The sequence below is a fragment of the Octopus sinensis genome, linkage group LG2, assembly GCF_006345805.1.
Source record: "Octopus sinensis linkage group LG2, ASM634580v1, whole genome shotgun sequence".
Taxonomy (NCBI): Eukaryota; Metazoa; Mollusca; class Cephalopoda; order Octopoda; family Octopodidae; genus Octopus; species Octopus sinensis.
Window position 1 is genome coordinate 47,777,326 of NC_042998.1, and position 24,277 is coordinate 47,801,602.

General features: G+C 38.2%; 1 protein-coding gene across 7 annotated transcripts in view; it reads right to left on the reverse strand.

Annotated features, from left to right (window-relative positions):
* LOC115223421 overlaps window positions 1-24,277 on the reverse strand; it is a 182,021-nt gene that overhangs the window by 20,976 nt on the left and 136,768 nt on the right. For 3 of the 7 annotated variants that reach the window (XR_005003734.1, XR_005003732.1, XR_003882810.2), the window contains 2 exons: window positions 18,328-18,403; window positions 525-576 (listed from right to left, as the gene is read on the reverse strand). Coding sequence is in view for 2 of the 7 variants with exons in the window: in XM_036513085.1 (XP_036368978.1) it covers window positions 554-576 (23 nt within the window). In the remaining 5 variants the exon portion in view is untranslated. Of the gene's footprint in view, window positions 1-524; window positions 577-17,255; window positions 17,259-18,327; window positions 18,404-24,277 lie in introns of all 7 variants that reach the window. The other 4 variants (XM_036513085.1, XM_036513072.1, XR_005003735.1 and 1 more) reach the window with 3 other exon arrangements.

The following is a 24,277-nucleotide window of genomic DNA, read 5'->3' on the forward strand; positions in this document are numbered from 1 at the left end:
GAGAAGGACGGTGTGTGTGTTTCATGCAATTGTAACGGTTTCGGTTCAATCTTATCGTTTTTTTTCTTTTAATTTAATTTTATTTTATTTATTTATTTGCCTGGTGCAAGCGTGAAGAAGTTTGCTTCCCAACGGCAGGGTTCTAGGTTCAGTCCCACTTGGGCAAGTGTCATCTGCTATAGCCACGGGCCGAGTAAAGCCTTGTGAGTGGATTTGGCAGACAGAAACTGAAAGAAGCCCATCGCTTTTTTATTTCTGTAGTTTCAGCCCAGAGCTGCGGCAATACTGATTGATACACACACACACACATATACATACATACATACATACATACATACATACATACATACATACATACATAGAGAGAAAGAGAAAAGAAAGAGAGAAATAATAATAATAATAATAATAATAATAATAATAATAATAGAAGTCGATTCAAGATTAAGTATCAATTAAAAAAAAAACAACTGCGTGCAGGATGAAATAAAAAAGAAAAAAAAAACGAAAATCGAATAATAACTTACAATGATGAAGAAACATTCTGTAAATAAATTCACTTCGGAATAAATTTTTCTGCTGAAATAAATAGAAATTAATACATTAAAACAAATTCAATGATTTCAAGCAGAAAATTAATTTAGAATTTTTAGAAGACTACAGAAGAAGAAAAAATTATAGTGAAAATTGCATAACTGTTTCCCTCCGAGTTGAAGTTGATCATCCGTATTCTCCAAGTGGGTGTTTATTGTGAGATTTTTTTTTTCAAATGTTGACATGTTTGCTTACACAAGACAGTGTTATAAACCACATGATTCTAGACGGAACAGAAGAACCACACCATAATATCACGCCATATCTTACGGCGCCATATCATACCATGCAATGATATAGCACATATTAAGCATTAACAACAACAACAACAACAGCAACAGCAACAACAACAACAACAACAATTCTTTCTAAATTTGGTACAAGGCTAGGAATTCTGAGTGGGGGGGGGGAAGTAGCAAGCCGATTACATCAACCCCCACCTCGTACACACATACATGCCAAAGGATAAATGGCAAAGTTGAACATCAGTGGTATTTGAACTAAGAAGGTAACGAGCCGAATGAAATGCCGCTAGGCATTTTGTCCGACATGCTAACGAATCAGCCAGTTTTTTTTTTTTAATAGTGATTTCAAATTCTGACACAAGGCCAGCAATTTTATAGAGAGAGAAACAGGTCGGTTATATCGACCGTACAGCCCGAACTCACAACGTAAAAAGCCGGAAGAAACGGTATTCAGCATTTTGTCCGACGCGCACTGGCTTTTAAATAATAATAATAATAATCAATTCTTTTTTATTGGCCACAAGGGCTGACACGCATGATTACATAAAGGGACAAGACCGGACGAAAGGTTACAAAGGGTTTTGCCGTTTTTGAAAAACATCGAGTAAAAATCTTTATAACAACTTATAAAATTCAACAATGAAAAACTCCCAAAAGGGGGAGACGTTTCGAAAGGTTCCTGGTGGAAAAACCCTACAAAAGCCAACGGGAGCCTGGTAAAAAAAAAGGGGTGTAGAGAGTCCCCTTTTTTTTCTCCTTTTGCATTACCTTTTTGAAATCACAGGCGAAACCTGAGAACTGGTCCATTTGTACAGGCCAGTCTCGCACAATTCACCCACCTTTCATAAAACTTGCTATCGGACAGCACTTTCCTCTCTAACCTCATCTTCCTTTTCAAGTGAAACTTGAAAAAGTTGATGAGGCCTTGACCAAAGAGGAAAGTGTCTGTCTTTAGCCCTTTCAAACGAGTCCACCACACGACCTCTTTCGCCACAGCCACTAGGCACAAGAAAACGACCTCGCTCTCCTTGTTAAAGGAGGTCGGCGGGGCAATCTTCACTAATAATAATAATTAATAAATAAATAAAAGATGGGCTACAGCAAATATTCTGCTCAATACCACAGATTTGCTTGTCGGTTGTTTGATCTTAACCAGTTGAGCATGTCCCTTAGTGGCTGACGATATGTGCATCTCTGATCACGACCAGAAGTAGTGGGGGAGCATCATAGCCGTGTGTTGAAAGGAAATCTTAGAGGTTTGGATAATTCACCTTTGTAAACGTGGGTGGTTCGTTGAACATCCTTAAACAATCCTTATTCAGGAACCCTTTGAGCGGGATAGGCTACTCGACCAGAAGAAAATTCTAACTGGGCCCCACCTGCAAGGTCATGCGCTGTTTATTTTGATATGAGATCACCATGTCGTGCACATATGGTTGTGATGCATGTGCCTGGTGTACCCTTATCAGACGGGTAGTCATGATGGGTATACTGGGCTTCGTATATTTTACCCCAGTGTCACTTTGATGGCATGCACTGCTCTCTCACTCAATAATAATAATAATAATAATAATAATAATTGCTTCAAATTTTGGTACAAGGCCAGCAATTTTGTTATGACAGGACAGGTCGGTTACATCGACCGCAAAGCTTGAACTCAGAACGTAAAGAGCCGGAAGAAATGCCGCTCAGCATTTTGTTCGATGCGCACCACCGTTTTAATAATTGTTTCAAATTTTGGGACAAGGCCAGCAATTTTGAGGGAAGTGGGTTAGTCGATTGCATCAACTCTAGTTTGTAACTGCTACTTTATTTTATCTGATCAAAAGAAAGAAAAGCAAAGCTCACTTTGGCGAATTTTGAAACCAGAATATAAAGAAAGGGAGTAAATTTCGCAAAGCATTTTTTTTTTCTGATGCTCAGACGATTCTACCAGCGTCGCCTTTAATAATGGTTTCTGATTCCGGTACAAGGTCAACAATTTTGAGGAAAGAGGTGTTTGTAATTCGATTAAATCGTCCCCACTTTGAACGGTGCCATGTTTTATCGACTCTGGGAGAGATGAAAGGCGAAATTGACCCCGGCAGTATTTTAATTCAGAACGAAAGAAATAATAACCCTTTCTAGTATAGACTTAAGGCCTGAAATTTGGGGGATTGGACCAGCTAATTACATCAACCAATTACATCAATTACATAACTGGTACGAAGAAAGGCAAAGTTGACCCCGGTGGCATTTGAAATCAGAACACGAAGACAAGCGAAATACCTATTTCTTTACTACCCACAAGGGGCTAAACACAGAGGGGACAAACAAGGACAGACAAACAGATTAAGTCGATTATATCGATCCCAGTGCGTAACTGGTACTTATTTAATCGATCCCGAAAGGATGAAAAGCAAAGTCCACCTCGGCGGAATTTGAACTCAGAACGTAGCGGCAGATGAAATACCGCTTGAGCATTTCGTCCGGTGCACTAACGATTCTGCCAGCTCACCGCCTAAATAACAACAACAACAACAATAATAATAATAATAATAATAATAATAATAATAATAATAATAATAATAATAATAATAATAATAATAATAATATAGATTACGAGAAATGGTAGGGCGATAATTACGTTGCAATATGTAGTTTGATCATAAACAGTGTCGGCGTTGTTTTACTTCTTTTTATGTGACTAAAATCATCAGCAGGATAAAAAATACTGGATCATCCACCTACACAGATACTGACCTTGTGTCATGTCAAATGTAATCAATAATACTTAAAAGAAACAAATTTTCGAAACCGACCAATGCTAGTAACTATCTTGTGTACACTTTTATATTTACCGTTTGTTACTATATAGGTATCGAACAGACGCTAATAATAATAATAATAATAATGATGGTTTCAAATTTCGCCACAAGGGCAGCAATCTGGGGAGAGGGGGTTAGTCGATTACATCGACCCCAGTGTTCGAAAGGATGAAAAGTAAAGTTGTTCTCGGTGGAATTTGAACTCAGAACGTAAACGCGGACGAAATGCTGCTAAGCATCTAAGCGTTTTTCCCCGACTAACGATTCCACCAGCTCATCGCCCTAACAACAATTTTACTTTACGTGCGTGCATGCCTGCATGCATGCATACATACATACATACATACATAACTGGCAGTCCTTCGCTTACGACGACGAGGGCTCCAGTGGTTCCGATCAACAGAACAGCCTACTCGTAAAATTCACGTGCAAGTGGCTGAGCACGCCACAGACACACACCCTTAACGTGTAGATTCGGTATGACAGAATGTGACGAAGCCGGCCTTTTTGAATTACAGGTACATCTCATTTTTGCCAGTTGAGTGGACTGGAGCCACGAGAAATAAAGTCTCTTGCTCAAAGATACAACGCGCCGTTGGGAAACGAACTCGCGACCTTACGATCCTGAGCCGAATACCTTAAACTCTATGCCACGAGCCTTCACATACATACATACATACGCACGCACGCACGCACGCACGCACACACACACACACACATACATACATACATACATACATACATACATGCATGCATACATACATGAGTATATATTACTACATATTACTAAGGGCGGCGAGCTGGCAGAAACGTTAGCGCGCCGGGTGAAATGCTCCGCGGTATTTCGTCTGTCGTAACGTTCTGAGTTCAAATTCCGCTGAGGTCGACTTTGCCTTTCATCCTTTCGGGGTCGATAAATAAAGTACCAGTTTCGTACTGGGGTCGATGTAATCGACTTAATCCCTTTGTCTGTCCTTGTTTGTCCCTTCTATGTTTAGCCCCTTGTCGACAATAAAGAAATATATTACTAGATATCGAACAAACTCATATTATTCTTTAACAAGAACAACATTGACTGTGACTTTGAAGTTTCGACCAGTCCAGTGATGCTTGTTAAAGAATAATTTGTATTCTACAATAAAAGTATAACCCTTCAGTTTAAATTGAAATTATTTTTATTATAACATAAAAATAAACATTAATAATATATATATATATATATATATAATATATATATATATATACACGCATCATATATATATAGTGAAGTATATTTGCCACTTAAATGTGGCTAACCCCTAAGGGTGGATGCTACTGTAGCTTGTAGCCCCAGGAGGACATCTCCTCCAACTGGCTATTGACACACGTTCTGTGCCCTATCACGCTGATGACGGGTCAATACCCAGAAACTCGAGTCCGTGTGTATCATAGGTTGAAGACGGGAAGGATGGCTTCCCTTTGCAAATACTGATAGAGCACAGAAAGTGTGTCAATAGCCAGCTGGAGGAGGTGTCTTCCTGGGGCTACAAGCTACAGTAGCATCCACCCTTAGGGGTCAGCCACATTTAAGTGACAAATATACTTCACGATGTGTTGCAGCTACTGCTTAAACCTCGCTCAGAGATTTATTATTGCTTATATATATTGATTGATTGATTGATTAACTGATAGATAATTAACATGTTATTTTGTACTTTCTATGGTCAGTTTAACATTTCGGTTGAGTCACTGAAATTTCTGAATCATGTGATTCTCCATTGTTGTGGGTGCAGCAGGGTGTGTGATAAGAAGTTTGCTTCTCAACTACATGTTTGCAGGTTCAATCCTACTGCGTGACACCTTGAACAAGTGTACTTTAACTAAAGCCTTACGAGTGGATTTGATAGCAACTAAAAGAACCCCGTCGCACGTGTGTGTGTGTGTGTGCGTGTGTGTGTGTGTGCGTGTGTGTGCGTGTGTGTGTGTTCGTTTGTCCTCCACCGCCGCTTGACAGGTGGTATTGTTATGTTTACGTCCCGATAACTTCGCGGTTCCGCAAAATCGAACGACAGAATAAGAAACAAGCTTAACAAAAACCAACACAGTTTATTCGACTTGTTCGAATAAACTATTCAAGGCAGTAAGTGCCCCAGCATTGCCGCAGTTCAATGACTAAAAAAAGGTAAAAGACAAATGTACTTTAAAATTTCCAACTTCATAATACAGAGAATATCGAGAAAAGAATACTGTGGGCGCGCGCGTATATGTGTAATTAAAAAACAACGTAAGTTACAGTGAAGATGCTGGTTCTGAACCTTCGTTCTTTTCTATATTTTGGTTGAGGATTTTGATTTTAAAACAAATACGTTCTAATAAATGTTAAATATAATTTTAATCTTATGTATAGTTTAGCAGTGTAATTATATTTCTTCAACTTATAACTAACTTCAATACGGCCTTCAAATTTTAAAATGCTAACCGCTCTTAATATAAATCAATTGATTGCTAAGAAGCGTTAACGCACACGCATGTATACTATTTCTGAGTTCAAATTCCGCCGAGGTCGACTTTGCCTCTCATCCTTCCGGGGTCGATAAATTAAGTACCAGTTGCGCACTGGGATCGATGTAATCGACTTAATCCCTTTGTCTGTCCTTGTTTGTCTCCTCTGTGTTTAGCCAATTGTGGGTAGTAAAGAAATATATTTCACACAAACACAAAAGTTATCTCCCCTGCGTAAATTCTCATCGCATTCAATAAACAAACGTATTAGGAATTCAATTGCTGCGTGGAAGGTGTTTATAAGCCATTTAAGAAACACACAAAATCCGTTAGATTCACTTCAGCATATAAATCTAATTTGTCAAATAATTTTCGTCGCTTTGAGACAAAATTCCGTGCTGCATCACGTGCTGTATTACGAATTATCTTTTTGTAATTAAGCCCATTGATGTACCGAGGTAAATTTTTTTTCCTCCCGAGTAATTTTAGGAAAAGGATTGTAATCTCTGAAGCAGTTTTGATTCAGAAATGGTGGGAGGACGACAAATATAACACTTTCTAATAATCACAGTTTTCAGTCAAGAGTGAGACAGACACCACGATTACATATTGTTTGTATAGAACAAGGAGTAAACATTTCAGTATTTTCTCAAATTTCTAAATAGAATTCTATTTATTTATTTATTTTCTTTTCATATAAATCGTAAATATGTGTGTGATATTCATTTGTTCGGAGAGAACGTGGGAGCAATTTGGGAATGTACAACGCATAACTCGTCGCTAATATTTAGTTGCAAGGGAAATAACTCCTGGAATATTCTTTACAGAGTGACTTCCCTTAGACAAATGTTTGCAATTTGTAATATTTATCTTCTTTTGATTATATTCAGCAGATTCAAATAGCAAGATACCCTTATTTCAGACAAAAGAGATGGTAATCTGCAATCAGCATAACAAAGTTATAAACAACGCACAATGATCTCTTTTTTTAATAACTTATGCACATTTACAAAGCTTCACCTTGCTAAAAAACTCTAAAGCTTAGATACCCAGATCAAATCCAGTAGTACATTTACAGTTATTTATTTTTCTCCCTTTATATACACTCACTTAAGCATAGGGTTTACGCATATATATATATATATATATATATATATATATATAAATGAGACAAGAACGCAAAACATTCAAATAGACAATACAAAAAAACGGACAGGTCATTCGAAGCCTCTAATCTTCAGTCAAGAACTGGATCATCCTTGCAATTTCGGATATATATATATATATACCTATGGTTACAGGTCATACAGAAGTAGAAAGAAATGTGTTAATTAAATAGGAAGTGACAGGTAGAGGATTAAGCAGGATTAAATTAAATACTCAAAATGTTTGAAATATTTTATCCCTTTAGAATTAATTCAAAGTGTTATGCAATTCAAGAACATCTCTCATCCAACAGAACAATGGTGCCAGAGAGGATTTTGGATGGGATTAGCTATGTGCCCTGTTGGCTTGTATTCAACCATATTCAGTGTGGGTATTTGTTGAGCAGTAATTTTACAGCTGGTTGCTCTTCCAATTATCAGTTCATGTGCAATGTGTATCAAGTCACTCATACTAAAAAGTCCATTTTACAGGTCTAATTGCTAACATCATACTGTGGGATAAAAAAAAAAACGCCTTCAAATTAAATGATTTTTTTAGAATCTAAAAAATGTTTTAATAAGCAAGAGGCTTCCATTACTGTTAATTAAGCCAAATCTTTTCATGTTGGCTGACAAGTAGAGCAGAGGGAGAAAGAAGGTGTTAATATGCAAGTCAGTAATCGTGCCAATTGCTTATTGCAAATGGGGAAATTATTGAGTCAAACTAAATTGTTTGGTCGCAACAATGAAAGAAAAACAAAATTTTTTAATTAGAATAAATGAGGAAGAATTTCTTTCATAAAAGATATTCATGGAATAATAAAAAGACCTTGGATTATATGAAGTGAGAGATTAAAGCAGCAGTGAGATTTGATCTCAAGGTGCACGAGAGATAAAATTTATGCAGAGTAGCAATACAGCAGACCTATCCAAACCATGTCAGTACAGTGGAGTGGAGTAAATGATTATTAAGAATTCAAACTTTATTACAACTGATTCATCACCATCATTTAACATCCCTTTTTCATGCAGAAACAGGTTACACAATTTAACAGGATCTGACTAGTCTAAGGGCTGTGTTGTCTTCAGTGACTGCTTTGATAAGGTTTCTGTAACTGGATACACATCCTAATACCAATGACTATACAGAGTGTACTGGGTGCTTTTTCATGGCACCAGCACTAAAATTTGATCTTAAATCCTGATGCAGTCAACATTAAACTTTTCGTCCCAAGAACCAATAAACTAAGCACCCTCCATGCACAGTAGCTTATTCAATCTATCATACTCCTCCACTACAAATTTCTAGTCTTATATCAAACACAAAAAATAACCTTAAGAGAAAGATCTGTAATCAAAATACATACATAATTTAACAGAATAACTTTCAAATTCTTAGCAGTTTTGGTGGGGAAATCATATTCATTCAAATAACTCACTTCTTTATTTTCCCTTTTTTTTAACCTAACTGATTACTATATATACTGGCACCAAAATTGATCTTATGAATGCTGTTATCTTTAATATTTACACAATAACATTTTAGTTACCTTTAATACATTATTATAGGAACCAAAATTCCATTAAAATTGTATGGGTATCCAGCTATGCAGTTTCTATATTGGTGAAATGCATAACAAAATATTATATTTTGTCATCATACAAGTTGACCTTATGTAGCGTAAACATTCAAACACTACCACTGTTTCCAAATTGTGCTGCATTCACATGGAAATTTTGCTCCTCCAAAGTCGTCTTGGTATATAAGTCAACCTGCCTTTTCTGGTTGTAAATTTTGGTCTGAAAAGTTCAATTTGTATGGTGCAAAATATGACACCTATTTAAGCAGCAGTGAAATTTGAGTGTAATGCACTAGCTTTCAATTTAAAACACATCTGCTCAAATCTTCAAAATTTCCAGAATGCTCTGGGAAAATTATATGGAATGTTGTTGGTGGCTAATAGGGCATAATCTTTGATGATTATACCAAACCATTTTGAATTTCCATGCCTCAGAAGGTTCTTACTCAAGTCATGCCAGAAAATTTCAGAGCCATCATCTATTTAGTGCAGGAATCTGATGGTTGTTAGATTACAGACATTCAAATTTAAATTCCAATTCATTCAGGCAAGCCTTTAGAATTATTCACATCTATGCTTTTAAATTTTGGATTCAAATACTACTAGAATCTGACTTCTGTGTTTAACAAAATAACATGATTTCTTCATCATCATTTAATATCCTTGCATGGTTTACTTAGTCCAACCGGATGCAAAAAAATCCAATGATGGCATCATGCTCCACTGCGTAATTCGGCATAGTTTATACAGCTAGATGCCCTTCCTAATGCCAACCATTTTACATGTTATGAACAGGAACTGACTTCAATTGTCAAATATGCAGAATTGTAGTATTATAAGAAACACAGCCAACTTAAGGTACAGGGATCTTAGGAAGTCACCCTGGGCATCATATCATATGCATAAAATGAATTGGTAGTTGAGTTGATTGAAAAACTTAAATACAGCTCATCAAAACCAACACAAGATATATGTGCATGTATATATGTAAGAATGTCCATGTAAATATATATATGTGTGTGTGTGTGTGTTTGTACGTGTGTACTTTTATATGCAAGCATGCATGTTTGTCCTTACACAAATGTGCATATATAAGTGAAAATATGTACATTTATATCTATGACTGTACATCTAAGCAAGCATGTCTAAGTGTCTATGTATATGTGTAAGCATGTATGTGCAAGTATGCATGTATAAATGTATATCTCTAAATGTACCCGAGTCTCTAAGTATATATGTGTAAGTACATGTGAACATGTATATGTAATCATATATCATCATCATTTAACGTTTGCTTTCCATGCAGGTATGGATTGAACTGGATTGAACAGGAGCCAGTCAGCTAGAGAGCTGTCCATGTGCCAGTTGTCTGTTTGGCATGGTTTCTACAGCTAGATGCCCTTCCTAAAGCCAACCACTTAGCAGAGTGTATTGGGTGCTTTTTACATGACACCAACATGAATGTGTGTGTATATATATATATATATATATATATATATATATATATATATATAGTTGGTGCCAGTGCTGCTGCCAAGTAAAAAGCTTCCAGTCCACACTGTAAAGTGGTTGGTATTTGGAAGGGCACCCAGCTGTAAAAGCCATGCCAAAACTGACCCCACCTGTACTGGTGCCATGTAAAAAGCACTCAGTCCACTCTACAAGGTGGTTGGTGTTAGGAATAGCATCCAACAATAAAAACCATGCCGAAACAGACACAAAAGACTGGTACAATCTTCTGCTTGGCTAGCTCCTGTCAAACCATCCAACCCATGCCAGAAGACGTTGAATGATGAATGAATGATGATGAGATATATATATATGTGTGTGTGTATGTGTGTGTGTGTTTGTGCATGTGCGGCTGTTCTATTTAGTATTAAAAGTTTAGGGAAGGAAGAAAACGAATTCATCTCATTCATATTCTTTCCATAGTCTTCAAAAGTAGTATACTTCAGTAAGTACCAATTAAAAACAAAAGACATAACTCAAACTTTCAGACAGCCTTACACTCTATCATCAACATCAATAATATCATCATCACCATTTAATGTCCTCCTTCCATGCTGGCTTGGGACTGATGGTTTGATAGGAGCTGGCAAGTCAGAAGACTGCACCAAGCTTTACTCTCTGCTTTAACCCATATGCAAAATAATTACCAAATTACGCTGACACTACTCATCATATGTAAACTTGTATGAGTGCATGTGTCTGCAAGTGCATATCATCATCATTTAACATCTATTTTCCATGTTTGCATAGATCGAGCAGGGTTTATTGCAGCAGATTTTTCTATGGTCAGATGCTCTACCTGTCACCAAATTTTATCTGTTTTCAAGCAAGTTAATATTTCCCCATGGCCAGACACATTCCCACAGAATACTGGAAATGAACATCACTGCTTGTATAAGAGTAACAATCATATGTACAGCTATCACGCCATGTCAAGATATGGAGACACAAACAAATACACATGCATACATATACACACACATATACATGTATGCATGTGTGTGTATATATGTATCGAAAGTATATATATGTATGTGTAAATATGTGTGTGTATACATATATATATATATCCGTGCCGGTGACACGTAAAAGCACCATCCATTTCGTGGCCGTTTGCCAGCTCTGTCTGGCGCCTGTGTTGGTGGCACGTAAAAGCACCATCCGTTCGTGTCCGTTGCCAGCCTCGCCTGGCCCCCGTGCCGGTGACACGTAAAAGCACCATCCGTTTCATGGCCGTTTGCCAGCTCTGTCTGGCCCCCGTGTTGGTGGCACGTAAAAGCACCATCTGTTCGTGTCCGTTGCCAGCCTCGCCTGGCCCCGTGCCGGTGACACGTAAAAGCACCATCCGTTCGTGGCCATTTGCCAGCTCTGTCTGGCACCTGTGCGGGTGGCACGTAAAAAGCACCCACTACACTCACAGAGTGGTTGGCGTTAGGAAGGGCATCCAGCCGTAGAAACACTGCCAGATCTGACTGGGCCTGATGAAGCCTTCCAGCTTCACAGACCCCAGTTGAACCGTCCAACCCATGCTAGCAAGGAGAATGAACGCTAAATGATGATGATGATGATATATATATATATATATAGAACCTGTAGAAGAGGAAGACCTGGGATGAGGTGGTGAAGCACGACCTTCGAACATTAGGCCTCACTGAGGCAATGACTAGTAACCAAGACCTTCGGAAATATGCTGTGCTTGAGAAGACCTGGCAAGCCAAGTGAGACCATAACCCGTGTCCTATGCCAGGGGTGTAACCAGCCCACTTATGCGTACCTTTCCTTCATTGGACATAAACCCTGTTTGCAAAGACCTGTTGAGGCAAGTGAAATCGAAATCAAATTCGATGACAGCACTGCTTGACTGGTATCCGTGCTAGTGGAGTGCTAAGAGCACCATCCGAGCATGATTGTTGCCAGGGCCACTGACTGGCCCCTGTGCCGGTGGCACATAAAAAGCACCATTCGAGCGTGATCATTGCCAGCTTCGCCTTACTGGCACTTGTGCTGGTGACACATGAAAGACAACATTCGAGCGAGGTCGTTGCCAGTGCCACTGTACTGGCTCATGTGCAGGTGGCATGTAAAAAACACCTTTTGAGCATGGCCATTGCCAGTATCGCCTGACTGGCCCTCATGCCGGTGGCACGTAAAAGCACCCACTACAGTCTTGGAGTGGTTGGCGTTAGGAAGGGGATTCAGCTGTATAAACTCTGCCAAATAAGATTGTAGCCTGGTGCAACTATCTGGCTCACCAGTCCTCAGTCAAAGTCAAACCATCCAAGCATGGAAAGCGGATGTTAAACAATGATGATGATGATATATATATATATATATATAAGGGACATGCCATCTAGGTAGGCAAGGTAGGCTGTGCCTATATTGAATAAAATAGATTGAGAGCAACATTTTCCTTTTATGACAAAATATGCACCTAATTCAATAAAATTATGAAGGGTACTCTATTATGTATAAAATACAAAATACTTTATTTTTTTTTGTAAATTAGGTAAGCATAATTTGCTTACCTAATATATATATATATATATATATATACAGGATGACCCAAAAGTAGGTTTACAGTTATTCAACATTCTCTTTTGCATTCATATATTAACAGTTTAGATCTTAATTATAGAAAAAAATATAAAACCATTATTCTATACTAATTTAGTTAATTTTGTCAAACTTCCTTTTCAGTTTGTAAGAATGGAAAAGTAAACATGTAACATACTGATGATAATGAGGAAACTTACAGATAATTTTTGCTTCATAATTCATTCTAATTTTGGCACTAGTCCGGCAATTTCGAGGAGAGAGAGGAGTTGATTACATCAACCTTGTGTTGAACTGGTACTTAATTTGTCAATCCAAAAATGATGAAAGGCAAAGTCAACTTCAGCAGAATTTGAACTCAGCTCATGAAAAGTTAGAAGAAATACTCTTTACTCTTTTATTCTTTCACTTGTTCCAGTCATTTGACTACGGCCATGCTGGAGCACTGCCTTTAGTTGAACAAATCGACCCCGGGACTTATTCTTTGGAAGCCTAGTACTTATTCTATCAGTCTCTTTTGCCGAAACACTAAGTTACGGGGACGTAAACACACTACCATTGGTTTTTAAGCAATGTTGGGGGACAAACACAGACACACCAACATATACACACACACATATATACATACATATATACGACAGGCTTCTTTCAGTTTCCATCGACCAAATCCACTCACAAGGCTTTGGTCGGCCCGAGGCTATAGTAGAAGACACTTGCCCAAGGTGCCATGCAGTGGGAATGAACCTGGAACCATGTGGTTCGTAAACAAGCTACTTACCACACAGCCACTCTTGCTACAAATCATTTTTCCCTTATAAACTAATAATTCTGCCAGCTTGCAACCTTTTGTTTTATAATGTCACCAAAAAATATCTGTTAAATTGTTACGTAGCTGCCATTGAAGACAGACAGGAAAATGTTGCACAGCAGGAAAATTGTGCAGAGCAGGAAAATATTTTATTCTCATTTCAAATAAACAACACTTTTCAGAAAACATTTCTGAATTATATGTTTATGACAAGGTCTAGTCATTGTTGTGCTGGAGTGGGTCGTGCACTCCAGTGACCCTGAGAGCTATACCAATAGAATATAGAAGCTCCTGCGAGGGCACCTATGCTGGATATATGTCAAAGAGTAGAGGCCAGATCAACAGGGGCCACTTCTTCTTAAAGGTTAAAATGGGTTCCTATAGTCAATACTATGTACAAAAAAAACAAAATTACAGAAGCATTGATAGCAATTTAAAATTTAAAACCAGCAAAACTTGGGAAAGAGAAGCAGAAAAGACAGACTAGAGTCAAGAAAAGTAAAGAAAAGTCATTTATGGTCTATGCTTCATAGAGAGCAAAGAGCTTAAATGAGTTGTAAGAATTATATGTTACATTTACAGACTGCTTGATAACCGGTGTTGGTGTGTTTATGCTCCTGTAATTTAGTGGTTCGGCAAAAGAGATCAATTTAAATGAGTACCAGGCTTTTATATATACTTTCATATAGAAATAAAACTGGTATAGACCTGGAAAGATAATCATTCAAATGAATCGACAAATGTCTAATGAATATTTCTATTGTACCCAACACATGTATTCTGCATATTAGGGTCATAATTAAGCAAGAACATAAGGAAACAGTCAAGTCTCTTGCAAATTGCTTGCTACAAGTACTACAGTGATTTCATAACAGCCAGTATGTGTGCATGTGTGTGGGAGGAGATAAATGAATGGAGAGAGAGAGATTACCAAAGCAGGAACTTCTAATTCCTATGGCCACCACACTAGTTTTCTCGTATCTTGAATAGACTAGTATTTTGCATGGTAGAGTATCAATAAACTTGTATCATTTATACTAATGTACTGGTACCAAAATTTAATTTGATTGTTTAAGTAAATTCAACATTTGTTTAATCTAGAGTATGGACACCCCTTGGTGAAGATACATGGCTGTGGTTAGAGTGTCGGGCTCACAATCATAAGGTAATGAGTTCGATTCCAGGACTGGGCTGTGTGTTGTTATGTTTTAGAGTAAGACGTTTTATTTCACATTGCTCCAGTTCACTCAGCTGTAGAAATGAGTTCTGATGTCACTGGTGCCAAGCTGTATTGGTCTTTACCTTTCCTTTGTATAACATTGGTGATGTGGAGATAGGAGGCTTGCTCAGACTTGTGCCTCAGAGGAGAACTTTATAGGTGCAACCCCATGGTCATTCAAGACCAAAGGTGGGGGGGGGGGTTCTTTACTCTTTACCCTGGCCACCCTTTGCTCAGAAAAAAAAAACTAATCTAGAAAGGCTTTGGAATTAAGAGTTCTGGAACATCAATGTTGTACTTGTATATTAAGGAGAAAGTTTGTGCCCATGATCCTTTATAGGACCTCAGAGATTACTGAGAAGGAGGGGGAATATTAATCCTCAAACCAGAGACCTGGATAAAAGCTTGCAACAAAGTAGACACTGCTAAAGATTTTCAAGAGTTAGGCACTGACATTAAACCAAGTAACAAATATTAAGTCTACATCCAATTCTATGTAAATAACAGCAGCATGTGTACCACTAATGAAATGTAGTGAGAGCTTAAGGTCACAAAGTGTAAGAAAAGGAATCTTGTCAGAAGTTTTTAATTTCTTCTCTACTACAACAAATCAGAAAAAAATTTTGATTTCAAATTTCGGCACAAGGCCAGCAATTTTGAGGTGGGGGTTAAATTGTATTACATAGACCACAGTGCTTAACTGGTCCTTAATTTATTGACCCTCAAAAGGATAAATGGCAAAGTTGACCTCAGCCGAATTTGAACTCGGAAGGTAAGGAAGGATGTAATACTATGAAGTATTTCGCCCAGTATGCTAACAATTTTTCTTGCTCGCTGCCTTACAAATCTATAAAAAATATTAATGAGACTAAGTTAACTTTAACAAGAGCAGAGCTCAATCCATAGAGGTTATAAACATTCATTAAGAGATTAGTTCAGTTCTATAATAACAATAAGCAAATTTTCCAAGCCAAGTTTTTTTTTTATCTTCATACAAGGTATTAAAGGCTGATCTCAAGGCACTGAGCCTTACGAAAGAAATGATAAAGGCCTGAAACATCTGGCCTCTTGCCGTTTGAAGGATCAATTGCCCCATCTCCCCTTCAGGGTTGGCGAAAGCGATGTGGTGTGGGCAATGAAAAACTTGGCTGATGACAGTCAAGGCTGATCTGGAACCCAACCCAGGCTCCCATATCTACGGCGCTCACCACTGAAATAAGGAGTGGTTGGAGATCACACAGCCGTTAACCTCAAATCGCCAGGTCTGGTCGATATTTGTGAGAGATGCAGCATTGAGGATGAATGAAACCAGCTCAACCCACCCCGGGTGAATGCTGTCTCAAGACAAGAAGACTCTTGCTGTACTCAAGAAGATGCATCCATCAAAGCAGAACTGATACCAGTGCTGATGTCACACAAAAAGCACTGGTGCTGGTGTCACATAAAAAGTACTGGTACTGTAAAGTGGTTGGCATTAGGAAGGGCATCCAGCCACAGAAATCGTGTCAGAACAGACAATAGAACCTGAGGTGTCTCCCCCTCCCTGACAAGCCTTACTGGCACCTGCCAAACCATCCAAGCCATGCCAGCATGAAAAACAGACATTAACCCTTTTGTTACAAACCCAGCTGAAACCGGCTCTGGCTCTGAGTACAAATGTCTTGTTTTCATAAGTTTTGAATTAAAATCTTTCACCAAACCTTAGTCACAATTTATGCTAACACTAGCTGAATGATAACCAAGTTATTTTCCTAATTTTTTTATTATATTTAAAGTAATTGAAAGAAACTCAGAGCATCTCAAAACAAATACAGTAATGAAAGGGTTAAATGATGATGATGAGGAGGAGGAGGAGGAAGATCCTGAATCCAGAAAAGCTAATGTCTTTGCCTATAGGTATGACATAATGCTATTAAAGATAAATCCATTAGCTCAATCAGTATACTTTTTCACATAGATAGTGGTTGGCGTTAGGAAGGGCATCCAGCTGTAGAAACTTTGCCAGATCAAGATTGGAGCCTGGTGCAGCCATCTGGTTCGCCAGCCCTCAGTCAAAATCGTCCAAGCCATGCTAGCATGGAAAGTGGACGTTAAACGATGATGATGATATTACAGCTCAGTGTATATAATATATTTTCTTTTACCTTTTACTTGTTTCAATCATTAGACTGTCACCATGCTGGGGCACAGCCTTGAAGAATTTTTAGTTGAATCAACCCCAGTACGTTTTTTTTTTAAGCCTGGTACTCATTCTATTGGTCTCTGTGCCAAACCACTAAGTTACAAAGGTATAAACACACCAACACTGATTGTCAACTGCCTACAATATGTAACATGCATATAATTTTGACTACCCATTTAAGCCTTTGTTCCCTGTGTAACCTTGGTTTTAGATAACTTTTCTCTACTGTTCTTCACTCTGAACTATTTTTTCTGCTTATCTCTCACAGGTCTTGTTGATTTTAAATATTGAATTGCCATCAATGCTAGGTAGGAGTGTTGGCTATACAAGAACCCATTTTTACCTCAAGCAAGAAGCGATCCATATTTATCTGACCTCTATTCTTTGACCTATCCAGCACGGGAGGCCCCAGTAAGAGTTTCTATATTCCACTGGTATAGCTCTCAGGGTCCATTAAAGTGCACAACCCTTCACAACACAATGACGACTGAAACCTTGTGATGGATGTACAATTTTAAAATGTTTCATGGTGAGTGTTGCTAAGTTGAAATAAGGAAAATATTCTCCTGCTGTGCAACATTTCCCTGTCTATTTTCAATGGCAGGTAGGTAATAATTCAACAGATATTTTTTGGTGACATCAACATCCAGTGTTTTAAATCCAGGTTTTGTCCTTGTTAACAGAGGTGGCTGGATCTACCTCAATGCCATAGCAACCAAGGAAGCCAGGTGCAGCCCACCCCGACCTTTGGGCTAGCTGGCTGGTGCCCATTCTCCTTTGCTGTCATGAGGCTTTTTTGGAATTGGATTTTCTACGGGGAAGCATGCCCTTGCTAACTCCCAACCTCAGTTTCTAGACATGAGTGGTCCTGAGAACAAGGCCTCTACCACGATTTTTAAGAAATGTGGTAGAAAACTAGCTCGGGAAGGCAGGGACACTACTCCCTGAAACCCCTTTTGGAGCCCCATTACATATAATTCATACATATCGTAATGGAAAACGGATGTTAAACGATGATGATGATGATGCTGTCCTGCTTAAGCAGTGATAAGCATGTAATGCCTACATTCACACACATGCATGCACACACACACAAACACACACACACACACACACACACTCAAATGTTGGGTTTCCTACAATCTTTGTTTAACAAATTAACCCACAAGGTATTGATTAGCCCAGGACAATAGTAAAAGACACTTACCCAAAGTGGCACATGGTGGGGACTTGAACCAAAACCACATGGTTGCAAAGTAAACTTCTTAATCACATAACCATGTCTGTAAATTTATAAATGTATAACGTAATTAATTCCTTCTCAGAAACATAAAAATAAAATTAAATAAAATAATGAAAACAAAAACTGAGTAAAAAAAAAAAAAGAACTACATGAAACCCTAAACCCAAATTTGTGTGCACCGAGATATGCAGGGATGCACAGATTGTCTGTGGGATTATTTCCTAATTCATGAAACAAGAATTTAACAAGACTGCCAACTTCGATAAAAAAAAAAATGTTAAAATGGTGGTGCTGGTGGTGGTGGTAATGATGATGTAACACCCATCCTAATGAATATAACAATATGACAGAGCCTCATATAGCATAATGACTTGAAAAACTTCAGTTAACTAAGATTAATTGAGCAATTTGTAGTCAAAACTAAAAAAAAAAATGAGGGAGAGAGAGATAATTGCAATTGGATCAAACAACATTTTTGAAAATACTAAAAAAAAGCAATATAACGGCAGATTTTGGTCTTCAAAGCCAACTTGTGAAAGTATAAAACATGTTTAGATCTTATTAAACCACATCAGTTAAGTATAACCTGCTCTATTGTTAAAACTAACTATAATCAATACATTCATTTGTTTATTTTGTGCATCTTTTTCCCTATGCTGACATGACTTAGATAAATATATTGAGGCTAGAGCTGGATTTGGACTGAGGAGAGCCCCTAAGAAACCCTATGAATTTGCATATGTAATTTTCAACTTAGGACATCAGTAGATTCTGAAGGACCGTTAAATTTAACGGCTTTTTAACCCTATAGCATTCACATTTATTTTGTTAAATATAATGCTTGTTTATTCACATTGTTTTGAATTAATCCTGCATTATCTTGTAGCTTCAAAATATTAATGATGTGATTGTTGATTTTTAGAATGACAATGTAAAGTAGGTGTGAAAGGCTGGCTCTGGCTGTTTTGAACACTAAACATATTTTGGCTGAATATGGCCAGTTTAAATACTCAAGGGCTTAACCTAAAAGGACCCAATAAATAAAAAGAGGGTAAAATAACTTTGAATTTTTTTAAAAAGTGAAAAAATGACAAATCTATTTCATGGCTGTAGAAATATTTTTTTAATATTTAACTCACAGCTTTTGGCTTCTCTTAATTTAAAGGGGGCCTTCCATACTGACCCTCACAAATCTGGCTCTAATCGAAGTATTGTATTACAGGCAGACACTCTTTTTATCACTAACCCTTTCCTGTTTCTCTCTCTCTTTTATTTTTGTACAAGTCAAGGAATATCCTGTACCACATGTATTCAAAGCTGTAAAACCATGAGACATCAATAGAAGGTTAACCACATCAACACATATAGCTGATTGAATTTTCAGAAAAGCTGAGATATAAACAAATGCATTGATGCACAAGCATACATTTGCATGGTTATATATATATAAATATAGTTATATCAATACCAGTACCGCCTGACAGGCTCCCATTCGGTGGTATGCAAAAAGTACCATTCGAGCATGGTCAATGCCAGTACTGCCTGACTGGCTCCCATTCCAGGGGTATGAAAAATGCACCCGCTACACTCTCAGACTGGTTGGCGTTAGGAAGGGCATCCAGCTGTAGAAACCTTGCCAGATCAGATTGGAGCTTGGTGCAGCTTCCTGGCTTGCCAGTCCTCAGTCAAACCAGCCAACCAATGCCAGCATGGAAAGTGGATGTTAAACAATGATGATGATAATATATATATATATATATATATATATATAGGCGTAGGGGTGGCTGTGTAGTAAGTAGCTTGCTTACCAAGCACATGGTTCTGAGTTCAATCCCACTGCGTGGCACCTTGGGCAAGTGCCTTCTACTATAGCCTTGGGCCGACCAAATGCTTATGAGTGGATTTGGTAGACGGAAACTGAAAGAAGCTCATTGTAGATATGTATGTATATATATATATAATATATATATATACACACGTGTGTGTGTTTGTCCCTGCCAACATCGCTTGACAACATCGCTGGTGTGATTATGTCCCCGTAACTTAGCAGTTCGGCAAAAGAGACCAATAGAATAAGTACTAGGCTTTCAAAGAATAAGTCCTGAGGTCAATTTGCTCGACTAAAGGTGGTGCTGCAGCATGGCCACAGTCAAAAGACTGAAACAAGTAAAAGAGTGAGAGAGAATATATATATATATATATATATATATATATATATATATATATATATATATACAGAGAAAGAGAGGGGGACAAAGAGAGAGAGAGAAAGAATAGAAATGGGTTTAGGTTCAATACAGCTGTTTCAGACATGTTTTTTATTGATGAATAAACTGATTACATCATGAAAAAAACTTCTCTTGAAAAGATTTAAAAATCTAAAATTTAAGATCTGGTTCAGAAAAAAATATCAAGATATTGAATGTGCATTAACCCTCTCATTTTGGCAACAAGTAATCTCGACCCTAATTCAAATGAACCCTACAAATAATTAATTATATATACATACATTTATTCATATACACACGTACATAGCAGGCTTCTTCCAGTTTCTATCTACCAAACCCACAAGAGATTTGCTCAATGTACTGTGCAGTGTGACTGAATTCAAGACCATATGGTTTGGAAGTGAACTATTTAGCCATAGTCATATATATATATATATATATATATATATATATATATATATATATATATATATATAGGTGTAACTGTGTGGTAAGAAACTTGCTTCCCAACAACATGGTTCTAGGTTTGATCTAACTGTGTAGCACCTTCGACAAATATCTTTTATTATAGCCTCAGGCCACCCAAAGCCTTGTGAGTTGATTCAGTAGATCAAAACTGAAAGAAGCCAATTGTGCATATACATACATACATATATATATATATATATATATATATATATATTTATGTGTGTGTCTGTGTTTGTTACTCTGGCATTACTTGGCAGCTGATGCTGGTGTGTTTATGTCCCTGTAACTTAGCAGTTCAGCAAAAGAGATGGTTAGGATATGTATTGAGCTTACAAAGAATAAGTCCTGGAATCAATTTCTTCGACTAAAACCCTTTAAGGCAGTGCTCCAGCATGGCTGCGGTCAAATGACTGTAACAAATAAAAAGATATATATATATATATCATCATCATCATCATCATTTAACGTCCGCTTTCCATGCTAGCATGGGTTGGACGGTTCAACTGGGGTCTGGGGAGCCCGAAAGCTGCACCAGTCCAGTCAGATCTGGCAGTGTTTCTACAGCTGGATGCCCTTCCTAACGCCAACCACTCCGAGAGTGTAGTGGGTGATTTTATGTGCCACCGACACAGGTGCCAGACGAGGCTGGCAAACGGCCACGCTTGGATGGTGTTTTTTATGTGCCACCGACACAGGTGCCAGACGAGGCTGGCAGACGGCCACGCTCGGATGGTGTTTTTATGTGCCACCGACACAAGTGCCAGACGAGGCTGGCAGACGGCCACGCTCGGATGGTGTTTTTTTTATGTGCCACCGACACAGGTGCCAGACGAGGCTGGCAGACGGCCACGATCGGATGGTGCTTGTTACGTGCCCACAGCAATATATATATATTATTTTACTTGTTTGTCATGGGACTGCAGCCATGCTGATGTACCACCTTGAAGGGTTTAGTCAAACAGATTGACTCCAGCACTTATTTTTTAAGTCAAGTACTTATTCTATCACATCCTTTTGCCAAACTGCTAAGTTATGGAGCCATAAACAAACCAAAAAAAAACTGTCAAGTAGTGGTGGCAGTGATGCAAACATACATACACTCATATACACCACACACGTGTGTGTGTATGTATGTATATATATAATATATATATATATATATAATATATATACATTATACATACATACATACATACATACATATATATATATATATATATATAGTTAATCCAAACAAGAAAACACAGAAAAAAAACACAGCAACGCGAGGACGTGGAGCAATTAAAGTATTATTTGACGCTCAGGAAAGAAGGGAAGGAGAGGAAATATGGTTTCAAATTTTGGTACAAGGCCAGCAATTTCAGAGAAGGTTGTAAGTTGATTACATTGACCCCAATGCTCAACTGGTACTTATTTTGTTGATCCCAAAATAATGAAAGGCAGAATTGACTATGGCAGAATTCAAACTCAGTATGTATAGTCTGATGAAATACAGCCAAGCATTTTTCCTAGCATGGTAACGATTGTGCCAGCTCACTTATAGACACACACACACACACACATATATATACAGAGAGAGAGAGAGAGAGAGAGAAAGAGAGGGGTCATCCTGGATCTGTAGTAGAAGACACTTGCCCAAGATGACATGCAGTGGGACTGAACCTGAAACGATAGTTGCAGGGCCAGCTTCTCAACCATACATACCCACTCATCTCCCTTCCCCCCCCACACACACACTGACTGACTGACCAACCGATAGATATGAAAGTAGATAGAATGTAGCGACACTGATTAAGAATATCAACAACATAGCTGAGAAAAAACATCGACTGGAGCATTCTGCATTCTAAATATACATATGGTAGGGTTTCACACATGTAATACAGAAGGATTATAAACTTAGATTAAATGAGATTAGCCAGCTGCAACACGAAGAGTGTGATAGTAAAAGAGTCATGTATAGGATCTTACGACTTACTATATCTGGACTAATTCAGTTATAATTGAAGCACAGAAGTGGGTTAGAAGATGTTATTAGAAACTAGTAAGGATAGATTTCATAAGTAAATGAAACAGCTATAACAGATTTTGTTAGTAAGTTATTCAATTCCATAATGCAAGTGTGGTGTCAGATTTCCATAATAATCTTTCGTCATCATCATCATCATCGTTTAACATCGACTCTCTAAGCTTGCATGGGTCAAAAAGAATTCATTGAGACAGATCTGCTGTGGCTGAATGCCCTTCCTGTCACCAACCTTTACTTGTTTCCAAGCAAATGATCAGATATGTATTTTATAGAAGACTGAAAGCAAACAATGCTGGTTCTATGTCGATGAAACAATGCTGCTTGTATGTTGGTGGTACAATCATTGCATAAGGACACACATATATACATACACCAAATCTGCTCACATGATTTTGGTTGGCCTCAGACTATAGTAGAAGACACTCGCCCAAGGTGCCATGCAGTGGGACTGAACCCAAATCTCTGTGATCAGGAAGCAAGCTTCATACCACACAGCCAATGCCTACAATCATTACATATCAAGACACACACACACCTTTCAGTTTCCATTGACCAAATTCAATCACAAGGTTTTGGTCAGCCTGAGACTAGAAAAAACACGTGCCCAAGGTGGTGTGCAGTGGGACTGAACCTGAGGTCACATGGTTAGAAAGCAAGTTTCTTAGCCACATCATCATAGTTGTGCTCATTACAATCTTTGATAAGAAAAATTACAGACCAATCTGCTTCAAGCTATGTCTGTAATGGATGCAGGCTTGGTTGTGCGGGTATGGAGTTGGCTTCATAACCACCAGGTTTTGAGTTCTAGTGACACCCAAGGTAAATGCCTGTTTCTTCTTCAACAGCCTCTAGCTGACCAATACCTTCTAGTGGAATTAGTAAATGGAATATGAAATATGCCGGTGGCACGTAAAAAGCACCATCCGATCGTGGCCGTTTGCCAGCCTCATCTGGCACGTAAAAAGCACTCATGGAGTGGTTGGCATTAGGAAGGACATCCAGCCGTAGAAACATTGCCAGATCAGACTGGGCCTGGTGCAGCCTTCTGGCTTCCCAGACCCCAGTTGAACCGTCCAACCCATGCCAGCATGGAAAGCGGACGCTAAACGACGATGATGATGATGACATGTATGTATGGTGAGCTCACTAGTGTTGGTGGCAAAAAAAGAAGCATTCAGCACAGGCTGTC